The sequence below is a fragment of the Homarus americanus genome, unplaced genomic scaffold, assembly GCF_018991925.1.
Source record: "Homarus americanus isolate GMGI-L3 unplaced genomic scaffold, GMGI_Hamer_2.0 scaffold39797, whole genome shotgun sequence".
NCBI classification, from domain to species: domain Eukaryota; kingdom Metazoa; phylum Arthropoda; class Malacostraca; order Decapoda; family Nephropidae; genus Homarus; species Homarus americanus.
The window spans coordinates 97,501-113,898 of NW_024737543.1; the positions used below are offsets into that span (position 1 = coordinate 97,501).

Below are 16,398 nucleotides of genomic sequence, written 5' to 3' on the forward strand. Positions count from 1 at the left end.
AGAGAGAGAGAGAGAGAGAATAATGGATGAAACAGAGAGAAAGAAAGAAAGAAAGAAAGAAAGAAAGAAATAGCGTAACCCATTGAACTATATACAGACAGACGCAATCAAACAGACACACACACACAAACAGACAGACAGACACACACACACAAACAGACAGACAGACACACACACACAAACAGACAGACAGACACACACACACAAACAGACAGACAGACACACACACACAAACAGACAGACAGACATACACACACAAACAGACAGACAGACACACACACACAAACAGACAAACAGACACACACACACAAACAGACAGACAGACAGACACACACAGACAGACAGACAGACACACCAGATACCTTAAAAAAAATGACATAATTAATTCCTTCAATAAATAACCAAAAAATACGAAAAAAATAAAAAAAAATAAAAAGATTTAAGAAGAATAAAAAAAATTGATAAACAAACATAAAACAAAGATAATAAATAAAGGAATCAACACAAACTTGATAAGATAAACAGTGATAAGAAGAGATAAATAGATATAATCACCAATAATAAAGATAATATTGACTTGTGATGAAGATGAGGTGTGAGGGAGGGTGAGGGAGGAGGTTGAGGGAGGGTGAGGGAGGAGGGTGAGGGAGGTTGAGGGAGGGTGAAGAAGGGTAAGAGAGAGAGGATGGGGCAGGGAGGGAGAGAGAGGGAGAATGAGGGAGGATGAGGGAGAGAGAGGGAGGCTAAGGGAGAGAGTATCGCCCTGGAAGACACTGCTGCCTCCCTTATTCTTGATCGTTCGAGCGAGAAATGACGCCGGGAGTCTCTCTTACCTGTGTGTGTGTGTGTGTGTGTGTGTGTGTGTGTGTGTACAGAGAGAGACAGACAGACAGACAGAAAATAAGAGAGAAAGGAGGTCACAGAGAGAGGGGGAGAGAGATGGATGAATCGATAGCGAGACAGACAGACAGACAGACAGACAGACAGACAGACAGACAGATAGACAGACAGATAGATAGATAGATAGATAGATAGATAGATAGATAGATAGATAGATATTACACAAACTAAAACAAACAAAGAGAGAATAAAAAAACACATAGTAACAAACAAACACAAACAGACACAAACACAACCAGACCTGTACACTCACCAGGTAATTAATGAAGGGTATAATCACCAGTCCCAAGCCCCCGACGTAGGCAGAGAACCCAATCCCGACGCCTCTCACCTCCGTCGGGTAGAGCTCGGCCGCGAAGGGGTAGATGATGAGGAAGGCGGCCGACTCTGAGAACTTGGCCACCAGGTAGAGGACGAGTGTGGCCAACGAGGCACCTGTAGAGGGAAGAAAGATGGTCATGGGTGTGGTAGGTGGCCACAATGGTAAGTGGCCATGTGTTGGTATGGTAGGTGACTAGAAGGGTGTGGTAGTTGGTTAAATCGGTATGGTAGTTTAAAGAACATCAGATACCGTTGGTTAGGTATATTTGCAAACATTATGGCCGCTAACCCCCTCTCTCTCTCTCTCTCTCTTCTCTTTTTCTCTCTTTTTCTTTTTCTCTCTTTTTCTCTTTCTATTTCTCTCTCTTCACCTTCGGGCATCAGTACAGTACAGATGGAGAAAATGCCCCCGATGATCATGCCCACGCCCAGGATCCAGCGACGGCCCCAGCGATCCATGACAATCCAGCAGAGGAGGTAGGACGGTACCTCGACAGCACAGGACAAGAAGAAAGAGAGGTACTCGTCGTCGCCCATAGCCGGACCATAATAGCTCAGTCCCACGTAAACAGTTTCATTGGCGAACCTTAAGAGAAAACGAAACAAATATGATATTTATAGGGGTAACCTAAGTATTTTGTATTTTTCGTTTATTTTGTCGCAAGTAAATGGAAATTTCAAATTAGATCACTATAATTGATGAAAGTTAAAAAAAACTGAATAACTATGGATATTTTACAGGGATAAATTAACTATTTTGTTTTTTACGTGTATTTTGTCGCATCTAGATTGAAAATTAAAATAAATTCTTTGTAATTGAAATATTAGATAAAATTGAATAAAATTAGGTCAGATGTTTGTTGATTTAACTTGATAATGTCTCTTTATATTAATTAGAATTATGATAATGATTTTATTTATTATATTTTACATGCTCTGTCTCTTCCCCCTCTCTCTCATATTCTTCTCACTCTCTTATTCTTGTCTCTTCTCCCCTCCCCCTCTCTCTCTCTCTCTCTCTCTCTCTCTCTGTCTCTCTCTCTCTCTCACCAGACCATAGTGATGAGGATGGCCTTAAGCCTCATGTTAGGGGTGTAACACATGCTGAAGAACCCGGTGGCACTGTTCTTCTGTGCTGAGCTGGTGCTGAGCGCTTGTTGTGCCATCATGCGGTCCTGTGCACGGGGGAGAGGGGGAGTCAGTGAGGTGGTGAGGTAAGGGAGGGAGGAAGGGAGGGAGGGAGGGGGAGTTAAATTAAGAAAGGAGTTAGTGGGATGGTAAACAAGGGAGGGAATGAAGAAGAGAGTGAAGGGAAGGGAGGGAGGGAGAGAAAGGAGGGAAGGGAAGGTGAGAAGAAAAGTAGGGAGGGATGGATGGGAGGGAAGGTCACAAGCAGGATAAAATCTATCTATCTATCTATATATCTATCTATCTATCTATCTCTGCAACTTACTTCTTTCAAACGTATATACGGATATTTTTTTAGTTATATTTCTTTATTATTATTATTATTATCATCAACAATAACCACCACCTCTACTACCACCTAAAAACAACTACCCCAGCATCAACTACAACCACCCCTGCTACCACCACCACTACCACACACCACCACTACCACCAACACCACCTCTACTACCACCACCACTACCACACACCACCACCACCACCACCACCACTACCGCCAACACTACCACCACCACTGCCACACACCTGTAGTTTCTGCATGAAGGAATCTGGCAGTTCAGTCTTATTCACTTCTGCCATCTTAGTAAGTATCGTCCTGGCCTCCTGAAGACGCCCTTTGGAGAGTAACCATCGTGGGGACTCCGGCAGGTACCTGAGAACGAAGGAGGCGCAGGAGAAAGTGAAGGTGAGGTAAGGTGTTTGGCTATCGAATTGTTTATAAATTGATTTCTTTCATTGTATCTCCCTTTATTTTCTCTTCAATTTCTCTCTCTCTCTCTCTCTCTCTCTCTCTCTCTCTCTCTCTCTCTCTCTCTCACCACCAGTACACGACGTAGACGAAGAAGGGCAGGGAGGTGACCAGACACAGGTATACCCAGTTCCGAACCAGGTAGGCCACGCCCGCTAGCAGGAGCATCCCGCCCACGTAGAACAGACACGTCATCACCGTCACAAAGCTCCGGTAACTCGGCCCTACTAACTCCAAGGCTGCGGGTAGATAGATAGATAGATAGATAGATAGATAGATAGATAGATAGATAGATAGATAGATTATTCATCCATTCATCTACTTGAAGAGGATGAGGACAACTTTTATAAAGCTCATCTACTCACACACTACCCTCATACTCACAATCTACCCTCATACTCACAATCTACCCTCATCTACTCACAATCTACCCTCATCTACTCACACATTACCCTCACAGTCATAATCTACCCTCATACTCACAATCTACCCTCATCTACTCACACACTACCCTCATCTACTCACAATCTACCCTCATACTCACAATCTACCCTCATCTACTCACACACTGACCCTCATCTACTCACACACTACCCTCATACTCACAATCTACCCTCATCTCACTCACATCTACTCACACCTCATACTCACTCACAATCTACCCTCATACTCACAATCTACCCTCATTCCTCTACTCACACTTCCCTCATCTACACACCCACCCTCATCTCTACCCTCATCTACTCACACACTACCCCTCATACCTCACACTCCACCCCTCATCTACTCACACACCACCCCTCACCACACCCCTCATCTACTCACACACTACCACTACTCACAATCTACTCACTCATCTACTCAATCAATCTACTCTCTACTCTAGCCCTCATCTACTCACAATACAATCTCACCTACTCACACTCTACCCTAATCTACTCATCTACTCACACACCCTCATACTCACACCCACCTCATCTACTCACACTACCAATCTACCATCATCATACTCACACCTCATCTACCCTCATCTACTCACAATCTACCCTCATACTCACACCCACCCTCTCTACTCACAATCACCCCTCTACTCACACTACCCTCATCTACTCTACCCTATACCCTCATCTACTCACACACTACCCTCATACTCACAATCTACCCTCATCTACTCACAATCTACCCTCATCTACTCACAATCTACCCTCATCTACTCACAATCTACCCTCATCTACTCACAATCTACCCTCATCTACTCACAGATAATGAAGGGTATCTGGTATATGGCAGGCACAGTCAACCCCACCAGGAAGCGACAGGTGAGCCATGCCCAGAAGTTAGGGGCGAAGGCTGTTATGAGTCCAAACACCTGCTCGATGCCCAGACACACCAGGAACGATATCCTCCTGCCCAACCTGTAGTTGAGAGAGAGAGAGAGAGTGAGAGAGAGAAGGGTGTAAAAGAGAGAGTAAGAGAGAGAGAGAGAGAGAGAGAGAGGGGGTGGGAGGAATGAGAGGAGGAACGTCAGGAGAAATCATTATTTACAGAAAACCTCTCTCTCTCTCTCTCTCTCTCTCTTTTTGTGTATCTACCCTTTATTCCTGCCCCTTCTTATGTTCTTCCACCATTCTATTTTAATCCTACCTCCTCATCTCCCACCTAACACACTCCTCCCACACTCTCCTCCTCCCTCTCCCACAACACGCACTTTCCCCTTCCCACCCTCCCCCTTACCTACCCTCCCACCCTTCCCCTTACCTACCCTCCCACCCTTCCCCTTACCTACCCTCCCACCCTTCCCCTTACCTCGCCCTCCCACCTTCCCTTACCTGCCCTCCCACCCTGCCATCGGGAGATAGTGCCGAAGACGTAAACACCAATGATTCCTCCCACGTTGAGCACAGACAAGCCCACAGTGGGAAAAATGGCCTTATCACACACTAGGTCATACTGTGGGGGTTATATAAGGTCATATATTAGTTACAGGTGTGGTAGGTGTGTTATATATTAGTTACAGGTGTGGTAGGTGTGTCATATATTAGTTACAGGTGTGGTAGGTGTGTTATATATTAGTTACAGGTGTGGTAGGTGTGTCATATAATAGTTACAGGTGTGGTAAATGTGTTATATATTAGTTATAAATGTATATATGTATGTATAAATCTATCATCCACCCATTAATCTCTCCATCCAACCATCCATCATCAACTCACATCAATCACGATAGAGGAATAGATGATGGTGGTGTTGTAGATCCAGCCACTCGTACACGGGACCACAGGCCAGGCGGGGCGAGGCTCCTCCAAGGGCCACTCAGGCGTGTAGTTGTTGGGCAGCTGGTACTGGGAACACTGGCTGTACCCACCACCTTCCTGGCTCACGAGGTGTTGGGTATTAGTTGTTTTAGTAGTGATGGTGATGATAGTGATGGTGATGGTGATGGTGATGATGGGGATAGTGGTGATAATAATAATAATAAAAATAAAAAAATAAAAAAATAAAAAAAATAAAAAATAAAAAATAAAAATAATAATAATAATAATAATAATAATAATAATAATAATAATAATAATAATAATAATAATAATAATCACTTTACTCACCCAAGGTATGGATAAGTTCCTGACCTCTTGTACCGTTAGCCCCAGTCCCTCTAGTTCAGGCACGCGGCACCAGTGGGGCGGAGACGGACTCATAAACAGCTGGTTGAAGGCGTGGAAGCCGCAGGGGATACACGCCGGCAGGCAGATGAGGAAGATGAGGAGCTTCTGGTATCTGCCAAACTCCCCGACGTGTGGTAGGAGGTCGTCAAAGTCCATGGATTTCTGAGGATGAAGAGTGGGTGATGAGGTGGTGGTATGAGTGGGTGGAGGGGGGTGTGAGGGGGTGGAAAGGGTGTGAAGGTGGTGGTGAGTGTGTGGAGGGGCTGTGAGGTGGGTGGTGTGAGGTGGTGGTGGTGGGTGGAGAGGTGTTTGTGGTGTTAGGAGGAGGTGGTTGTGGTGTGAGTGGGGAGGTGGTGGTGTAAGGGGGTGGTGTGGTGTGAGTTATAATTTGTATAATTTCTACACACCTAAAATAAAATATCGACTTAGGATTCCAATATAATCGATCTTATTCAGCATTTTTCTTTTATAGCTATTTTCGTACGTTTTCTAATTACCAGTATTATATAGAAAACGAAAATATTTATAAGAGTAACATTTCACAAAATATTTACTAGATGCAACACCATAACTTATCATCATTATGTTTAAATGTTTACTCTGAAATATATCTCCATAATGTTTATTTTTGTTTCGCCAACCAGCTGACCTGCTACGTCATCAACCAGCGTCCGTAGAAGAAAATATAAATCAAGGAAACTCTCCAACAAAAATTAGAGTCGTTGATTTTAGTCACAAAATTAAATACTATGATAGATGGCGTTCTGTTATTTATTTATTATTATTATTATTATTATTATTATTATTATTATTATTATTATTATTATTATTATTATTATTATTATTATTATTATTATCTTAATTCCTGTAAATTTTGCCCTGAGTGAAAGTCTAGGCGGGACGTTTTCATAGTGTTGTAGCAGCTCAGTGTCGTGTCGTCTGTGAGTTAGAACAGCTGAGTAATACATCCGGATAATTATGTGATTTAGCGCTGTTTTTTTGTGAGTAAACACTGTGTAGTCATGGCTGGTGAGGCTCCTACACCCTGAAGTGAACTGAAGGTCCGGGATGAAGAGGAGAGAAGTACAGGGCAGTAAATAATAAACTCAGACATCTTGGGCCAGCGAAGTAACCACCAAACATGAATGTTCCCGCTCGTGATGGTAAGTCCTCTTGTCTTAATTTTAGAACAATTAATTAATACTATGACATAAAATAAAATATTCTATTTTATTCATATATCACAAACAATAACAAATTAAGTGGCAGTAGCAGGTTGGGCGGCGGTGACTTTAACGGCCGAACGTTTTAAAGGTTATTTTGATATCGTATTTATGTTCTGATATTTTAAGGAATAATAAGTATTGTGTGTTGTTAGATAATACTTTCCGCACTCGGGGAAACAAAACTTAACTTGTGATTCGCTCTGGCGATAAAAAATATTGTGAATAGAACACAAACAGGTTGTAAGACGCGCAGTACAATCGCTTTTATTTTTGGTGTTTTAATATGACGTCAGAATGAAAAAAAAATATTTATTGTGTTAAATGAAATAAATATTGAATAAAAATATAATTTGAAATAATAACCGTACTCACGACGTTTATGCCATGTGTTTAATAATAATTATATAAACTGATATTTTCCATATTCACCTTGATGACGTAGGAGGGAAACATTCACAAATAACAATATGTAGAGCTTTGTTTAAATAAACGTTTCTTGATACCTTTTTTCCGATTAATTATATAAAAAAATAATTTTTATTTGTACTCTGAAGATATTTTACTATTTAGCACCAAGAATAAAATATAAAATATTAAAGGGTCCCGTCAACGGTCATTCGTTACTGATGGAAAAAAGTCAAACTTAGTTAAATTGCTAACTTCTTAAAACCTTATTCAATTAATAATTATTTTAGAGTAACAAACGGCTTTCATATTGTTCTGAGGGTAAAACATCATTTGTAACGGCGAATATTTCTTGTAACTGCCAAGTCAACGTTGTTGATAATGAAAGCTGAAAAGTTATCGCGAGTGTTGCGGACACAGAACCACGCCCTGTGCTGTGGTACTTTCCCTGTAGCCTCATGTTAAGTACTGTGACCGGAACACATGACCAACTACCAGCCTTCAGTAGATTCACCTGTGTGTGTGCGCGGAAAGAAAGAGGTGAACAGTGTAGCTTAACAGGAGCCTTGCGTCAAAATACTACAGTAGACTACTAGCCACATAATCTCTCCCGCCTCCTAAGGGCATCAGGGGTGCCAAACCTAATTTCAGAATAGCGTAAACTGACACTTGAGACGCGCTAGATATGAGTAATAACGTTTACTACAACACATTTATGGTTATATAATTTTCTTTACCACACAGTAAGTGTTACTTACCAACACTACTCCAGACGCTGTTTGTTTTGGGGGGATTTCTGGCCACTTCACCTTTCGGTTATTTCGGTCGCCAGATCAATTGTGTCTCAGTTCTCCCAGTCTTATGTATCAAAGTTATTGAGACACGAGCCGTGAGAGTAAGAGGCTGACAGGTGGTGCACTGATAACACGAGTATCTTAACTGATACGTCAAGGGTTCGAGCCTCGGTCCGGACACACGTGTTATCCAGTGTGACCCTCACTATTAAACACCACAGGTACTGTACTAACTCTGGATAGACCAACCACCCAAACGGCTGGTAAGTGGCGGAAAAAATAATGTAGGCCCATAACTAGAGCCAGGGTGCCCCCCCACAGACCTCGGAGTTCCACCCAAGACATATTTTTTCTAAAGTTTTGTACTTTAGCCACAATTAATTTTTCACACAAACTCTAAGGCCCAAATGTTACGGGAGTCTCCTTCACATACCCCAATAAAAGTCCCCACTCCACACCACACTGTATAGGCTAACTACCCTATACAGTACGCTCCATGACGTTTTATTTATCACTCAATTAGCAGTTCCACTTAGCCACACTCGCCACCCTTTACAGGCCCGGGTTAGCGCCTTATAGAGCAACTCACCTGTACACGCCCTCCGGACCAGTGGATGAGGTCAGGTGTCAGTCCTGCATGGCGTCATTTTACCCTATAATAGAAGGCCTCGTCTCTAATGTTTCTAGATCGCACTAGATTTCCGCTATAGAACAATTCACCCAAATTTAGCGCTAAAAATGTAAACCTGTAGGTCGTCGCCCCTCACGAAATGCAAAAATTGGTGAGTCAGGAGTACGTCACCTCTATGGACACCGGACCCAGAGTCTATAACCCTTGTCAAAACAATACCATGTTGTAATCACACGAAAATCATCCTTAGACATCCCGCACCAACACTCGAGAATGAGCCTTACTCCACCCGTACATAGAGTCTATCTGTCGAGAAAATAAGTTCTGCTGATACTACACACAACAGACCTTCAGTTGCCTCCCACCTCCTCTATGTTATCCATCAACCTTGAATAAAATGATTTAGTTGACCCTAAAATAAGGTTTTCTGTATAAGAAGACATTTTGCAGGGGAAACTCCTCTATATTATAGTATAGGATGCCACGTATTATTCAAGGGAGACTTTATCGTATATGTTGTTAAATATCAATAAAGTAAACGACAAAATTATTCAAAACGGTAAAAAATATTACTGAAGTTTCAATTATGACCCAAAAAAGAGCGTTCATCACAATATTTATTCAATGAAATCGTCATATATGTTGATAGAGGTAGGTTCAGTATATACACAGACAGACAGAGAAACAGTCAGTAAATGGTCTATATTCACCAACGTCTTTATTTTCGCCTCGAGAACCTGTGTGGCTTCCTTAGGTAACTCCCATCAGCCTATTTTAGTGTGTGTGTTGTGACTGTAGAGCTGAGTTACACACCTACAGTTACACACCAACAGTTACACACACTGCTGATATACATACCTGCTGATATACACACCTGCTGAGATACACGCCTGCTTAGGTACGCACCTATAGTTACACACCTGCTGAGATACACAAATGCATTTATACACCTGCTGAGATACACACCTGCTGAGATACACACCTGCTGAGTTACACACCTGCATCACGTCATTTGTAATTATTAAAACTTGCCGTCTCTCTAATAAAGATAGAAGTAATAGACTTTTAAACGAACCTCACCATAAACGAACCTCACCATAAACGAACCTCACCATAAACGAACCTCACCATAAACGAACCTCACCATAAACGAACCTCAATTTAAACGAATCTCACCATTAACGAACCTCAATTTAAACGAACCTCACCATAAACGAACCTCACCATAAACGAACCTCACCATAAACGAACCTCACGCACTTTGAATAACTTTAGAAAATATGACATAATTCGTCACATTTACGAAGACGAAACCTTAGACATGCCCCTGTGACGTCACCTCCTTAGCAACCAGGTTCTAAAGACGTCACTTTCTTAGCAATCCGTGACGTAACCTAATGACGTCATATCCATTGCAGCCAATGACATAACCTTATGACGTATTTCGTTAGCAACCAATCACGTAACCTTATGACGTCATATCCATAACAACCAGTGACGTGAGTTTATGACGTATTTCCTGAGCAACTAATTTTGTAAATGCCGTTGATAACATTAAACTACAACCCTAAAATATAGTCTTAAAATACATCCCAGTGACACATACCTAAAATACAACCTTAAAATGCGTACATAACATACCAACAATACGTACATAACATACCAAAAATACGTACATAACATACCAAAAATACGTACATAACATACCTAAAATACATACATAGATACTCTCCATAAACAAAATCCCTAAACTACGAACCAAACATTGAATCCCCAAAAATAAATCCCCCTTAAATGCAGTAACCCTTAAGTACCCCAGACCGTAAAGGGAGCATCGGTCATGTAATCCTTAAAATAAACCCTAAAATACAGTATATATACCTTAAGTGTACCAAAACAGCGGTACATGACCCACTGTACCAGACTCACTGTACCTGACCCACTGTACCAGACTCACTGTACCTGACCCACTGTACCTGACCCACTGTACCAGACCCACTGTACCAGTACCAGACCCACTGTACCAGACCCACTGTACCTGACCCACTGTACCAGACCCACTGTACCTCGGATTGCCTCGATTGTCGTAACTTCTTGAAGGCGTCTCTCCTCTCCTGTGCTCTGGGGCTGGTGGAAGAGGCGAGGCCATTGGTCACGTTCTCGAATGAATTCTGTTCCATGGTGGTGGTGGTCTCGTTGCGTTCAGAGTCTCGTAGGTCTCGTTTCATGGTTGGGTGTGGTTCTTTGCCTGGAGAGAGTCCCTTTTATGATTCAAATGCTGCTCTTCCCTCACTCACATTTTTACTTCGTCATTTTTTTTTAAACACAATTAGAGTCCTGTTTTTTTTTCAATGAAGATTTAGTAAACTTTCTGTGTGTTTAATTTAAGTTCAGAGATATAGTAGTGGTTCGTAGTTCAGTTCAGTTTAGTTCAGCTCAGTTCAGTTCAGTTCAGTTTAGTTCAGTCTTTTAGTGGTTCAATTGTTAGGAGGGGAGGTGGTGGTGGGGTGTATAGGTTGTAAGGCCCTATAAGGAGTTACCTTCTTCAGGAGTCCAGGTGATCAGGATATCGGTAGAGAATATAATTTAGGTCTTAATACAGAGGGACATGACATAAACATTGCACTCAAGTACTGTACTGTCCTTGGATCGATTATTTTGTACTTATTTATGAGTCGTACGTACACAGATGTCCTTGGCGAGATTAAAGATTGTTTGTTTGTTTTTATTTGTTGTTGTTTGTTTACCTCTCTCTTATTTCTTCACACACCATTATTTTGTAGCCTTGAAAGGTGTTTATAATGAGGTAATTCTATAAGTTCACTTTAGATTTACCTTACAATGAGACAATCTTAGTACTGTCGGCCTTACCACCACTACCACTATCCACCACTACCATCACCACCAGTTATTGTCACTACCAAGGTGGGTGAGAGAGGTGTGAGACGTGCAGGTAGAGAAACACCTAACTCACTAATACCTCACTTTACCTTCTCATTTCCACACCTGGGCACTTTCTGATCACCTCCAGGTAATGAGCGATCACTGTCCACTGGGTTAGGTCACTGTCTATACATGCAGATAAAGGGAGAGTGATGGTAAAGTACACATACACACGACAGTACAAGGTGTTTGAGGTGGCCAGTGTCCGTCCCCTGAGTGTATGCTGGTGTGTAGCGGTGTTGACTGACTGTATAGTGGATCAGGAGGCACTGTCGATAGCTTTACTGTGCTTAGTGCTGGGGCCAGAAGCCTCCAAACTGCAGAGACCCGAGGCAACGTTGGTGTGTGTGTGTGTGTGTGTGTGTGTGTGTGTGTGGAGGGACTGAGTGACCCTTGGAACGTACCTAGACATAGTAATAATTAGTATCGTGAGTGAAGGACACACACACACACACACACACACACACCTACATCAGTCAGCCCTCAGTGAGACAAGACGTGTCCTGTAGGCACTCCTGTGTAGTACTAGACCGTGGCAGTTTGTCGGTGACCTTCAGAGTGCCAGAGACAAGGACTACCGCGGTGTTTACGACTAGACAAACATTAACAGTTGTCCACCAGTGTACTACGTCATGGAAATTGTGTCGGTGTCCTTCAAAGTGCCGCCATTGAGTTAAAGGCCACGTCGGAAATACAGTTTTGTCCGTCCACAACAACAAATATCAACATATGTCCACCAGTGAAGCACTCCAGGCGCACCCTGTACAGTCTAAAACGAGGGAAGGGATAGCCTGATGACAGTGTTATTGTGCTAATAAAATCTTTGAACATATTCCATGCTTGTAGCCGCGAACAAGGACGTCATAAACAGAAGCCCATTAGGACCATCACCTCCACTAGAAAACCAGAGAAACATACTTCTAACAGGCCGCAACAATACACTGAAGTGCCTCGAATATGGTTTAACCTCCCCTCCTTACTGCTCTTCAACGTCACTTCCCTCGCCAACAAATTTGACGAGCTCGCTAACACAGTCCGGTCAGTTGCTGCCAACGACGTTACCATATGCGAGCCGTGGCAAATTGCTCCTGAAACTTGCCACATTGAGGGATATCAACTCTTTCATCACTTTCGTTCACATGGACGTGGAGGGGGGGGGGGGGCGTTGTCCTCTTCTGTCAGGATAAACTTCATCTGTCACGCCTGGATGTTTTAGTCCCAGCTGATGTGGAGGCATTATGGGTACGTGTTGTGCCACGTGCCCACCCTCGCCACACTGCCTCTATAATATACTGTGTGGCATACCACCAGCCTCGCTCACCCACCAGAGACACTCTTATCAATCGCCTCATTACCACCTCAGAGTTAGGTACCCATGTGCCAAGCTAGTACTATGCGGGGATTATAACGAAATTGACACCACTGATATCGAGGACCAGCTGCTACCATCACAAGTTGTGAACTTCCCCACACACGGTCAAAATACCCTTGACCTTATCTTAGCTGACTTAATTGACTAGAACCAACTACCTCGAACAACGTCTCCTACATCAAGACCTACAGGCCAATTACTGACTCTGCGTTGCGTCTGTTCGGGCAGTGGATAGTTCACCATCCCTGGACTGAAGTACTAAGTGTGGATGACGTGGACACCAAATGGATAAATTCCACTAATACCTCCACGGAAGCTCACCGCTACTTTTTCCCCGAGAAGTCCAGCATTCTCTGATCATCACCGCGGCCTCATCGGCAAATTTGGTATGAAACTTCTGCACCATCCTAGACACCGGCTCTTGCTTCCACCCGAGATCCCTCGTCCGCGAATTGCTGTTCCACACCACAACCACATCCAGCCCATAGGAGCACGTTCTGATCGCTAAAAGAACAGCCCAGTCCCAACCATTGTAAAAATTATCAACAACTCGTAGTCAACCAATGTATTCACTCCCAGTCAATCTTACTTTTTTGTACTGTTACTTTGTTGAAATGCCCGCTATTATGACCTTCTTCCCACATAGTTATTATATATCATACTTGTATCACTTGTGTTACTTGTATATTATCTGTCAATCAAGTGGCCCATTCCCCAATTATGTAACTATGTTTTCAGGCTTTTGGCTTCCATGCTCTTTTAATAAACCGTTAATTATTATTATTATTATTATTATTATTATTATTATTATTATTATTATTATTATTATTATTATTATTATTATTATTATTATTATTATTATTATTACCCACATATACCAGGAGGTCGTCAGAGTGCCATTCAAGTGTTTGTATCGAGTATGAACGACCTGGGGGATAAGAAGCTTACAAACCCATGACATGACAGACAAACACAAAACACAACGATATGCAACAAACAGCAACATAAATAAAAATAGCCTTAAAATAATGATTTAATACATTACGAAACAATTTAAAATAAGAACGAAAATAAGGTCACTACATTTTTACGAAGGTTTCCAAAATAAACTGTTGCTTGAGCGAAAATATACGAGAAGGTAACACATGATGTCCATTTCTTCAAGACGTTACATGATATATTTCCCCAAGTTTTCATAGTTTCCCCAACTCTCCCTTGACTCTTGAGCCCCTTCCCCAACCTCCCAGCCCCTTCCCACAACCTCCCAGCCCCTTCCCACAACCTCCCAGCCCCTTCCCACAACCTCCCAGCCCCTCCCCCAACCTCCCAGCCCTCCTCCCTTCCCCACTATACGCGCTGTCCTCATATTAGCCCACTCTCGCCTGCTCAGCAAGGTGTGGTAAAGAGGTATTTATGATAATCTATTTTTCATAGGTTACCCCTTGAAAGGCTTCGCTTATATTTATTTATCTATGTTTTCTGTAAGGTTATAATAATAAAAATAATAATAATAATAATAATAATAATAATAATAATATTGGGGTGCTTAATCTTCAGGTTGTCTTAATTATGGAAAATATTTCAACAAAGGATAATATTATTTTATTTTGAAAGGATTCAGAGAATAAATATAAGAGCAAGATTATTATTATTATCCCTCTCCTTCTTTCTTCACGTTTTCACTTGCCTCCCCTCCCTTCATTTTTTCCCTCTCCCGCCTCCCCTCTCCCTTCCTTCCCCCTTCCCTTCCTTCCCCCTTCCCTTCCTTTCCCCTTCCCCCTTGCGGATCTGGTCACAAACACTATCACCGGTCATAAGGTTTCATCTCAGTGTCGGGGCTTCCACACACGTCAGGAGTGAGAGGGAAGGAGAGGGAACGGGAGGGGTGGTAAGAGAGAGACTGGGGGTGAATAGAGGGAGAGGGAAGAATGAGAGAGGAAGAAGAGGGAGGGGTGATAAGAAGGGGGGAGTGGGGAGGGATGATAAAAGGGAGATAGAAGGAATAATGGGAGGGAGATTTCAGAAAGGGAGAAGGAGGGGTGATTAGAGAGGGAGAGAGAGTGGGTAGGGGTATTAAGAGGAAGGAAGAGAGGGTAAAAGAATGATGAGAGGAAGAGAGAAAGAGGAGGTGAATGAATGAATGACAGAAAAAAGGAGAAGGGATTATTTTTTTCCCCGTGACTTTTTGCCATGACTTTTTTCCCGTTATTTTTCCCCTGACTTTTTTCCTGATGGAGGGAAAGTCAATAAAAGACTCACATTGTTGGAAATACTATAATCTCACTTGTACTACATGTAACACCTATAATAACAACACAATAAATATAGTTCTAGTACAGGCAATATAGAGGGATATATTATATGTAATTTTATATTAACTAATTACAAAAAAATAGATAATTATAATTTGGGGGATAATTTTTTGATATATTTTTATAATTTTCCCCAAAAAATCATTTTTTAAGGATTTAGACATATAATTCCTTAGCATAAAATGGTAAAAAATTACTTTTTTTGATTATTATTTTTAATATAATTACCTACGAATAGATTTAATTAAAGGTTACCGTCTAGGCTAATTGTTATATAATTTACAAACTATTTAAATTATGATATGATTTTTGTTCACCTTAAGTACAGTTTTTTTTAATTTACAAATTTATTTAAATGTTGAGAGACTAAAATATTCTCTTGTCAATTATCTTCAATTTATTTCAACTCGTTTATTTAATGATGGTAAAACGATAATAATTATTTTTTTTACAAATCTCTAAAACAAATAAAATAAATTAAAATTACAATCACAAATTATTTAATAAATGATGGTTAGTCGATGGGTTCTGTTCAACACACTCTTCTATCGTTCTTATATTGATATATTAACGCACTCTTCGGCTCGCTCTGATTCTGTATGTGTATTAACGTACTTCAACAGCCTAACGCACTCTACTTCTTGTTGTGAGTGTATGTGTACTACGCATTTCAACACCCTAACGCTCTTTATTTCCTGTTGTGAGTGTGTGTGTGTACAAATGCACTCTACCTGTTGTAAGTGTGTATGTGTACTAACGCTCTTCAACACCCTAACACACTCTGCTTCTGTTGTGAGTGCGAATGTATAATACGCACTCTACCTGTTGTGAGTGTGTATGTGTATTAAAGCACTTCAACACCCTAACACACTCTACTTCTTGTTGTGAGTGTTTA

At 41.7% G+C, this 16,398-nt stretch overlaps 1 protein-coding gene across 1 annotated transcript in view; it reads right to left on the reverse strand.

Moving 5' to 3' along the window:
• LOC121873468 (carcinine transporter-like) overlaps positions 1–11,128 on the reverse strand; it is a 13,293-nt gene extending 2,165 nt beyond the window's left edge. Inside the window, exons 1-10 of the mRNA XM_042377051.1 lie at positions 10,943–11,128; positions 5,761–5,982; positions 5,371–5,529; positions 5,004–5,107; positions 4,418–4,572; positions 3,228–3,396; positions 2,935–3,061; positions 2,272–2,396; positions 1,593–1,807; positions 1,154–1,335 (exon numbers count right to left, since the gene is read on the reverse strand). Of these exons, the coding sequence (XP_042232985.1) occupies positions 1,154–1,335; positions 1,593–1,807; positions 2,272–2,396; positions 2,935–3,061; positions 3,228–3,396; positions 4,418–4,572; positions 5,004–5,107; positions 5,371–5,529; positions 5,761–5,982; positions 10,943–11,104 (1,620 nt within the window). The 5' untranslated portion in view covers positions 11,105–11,128. The remainder of the gene's footprint in view (positions 1–1,153; positions 1,336–1,592; positions 1,808–2,271; positions 2,397–2,934; positions 3,062–3,227; positions 3,397–4,417; positions 4,573–5,003; positions 5,108–5,370; positions 5,530–5,760; positions 5,983–10,942) is intronic.
• Between the last annotated feature and the right edge of the window lie 5,270 nt (positions 11,129–16,398).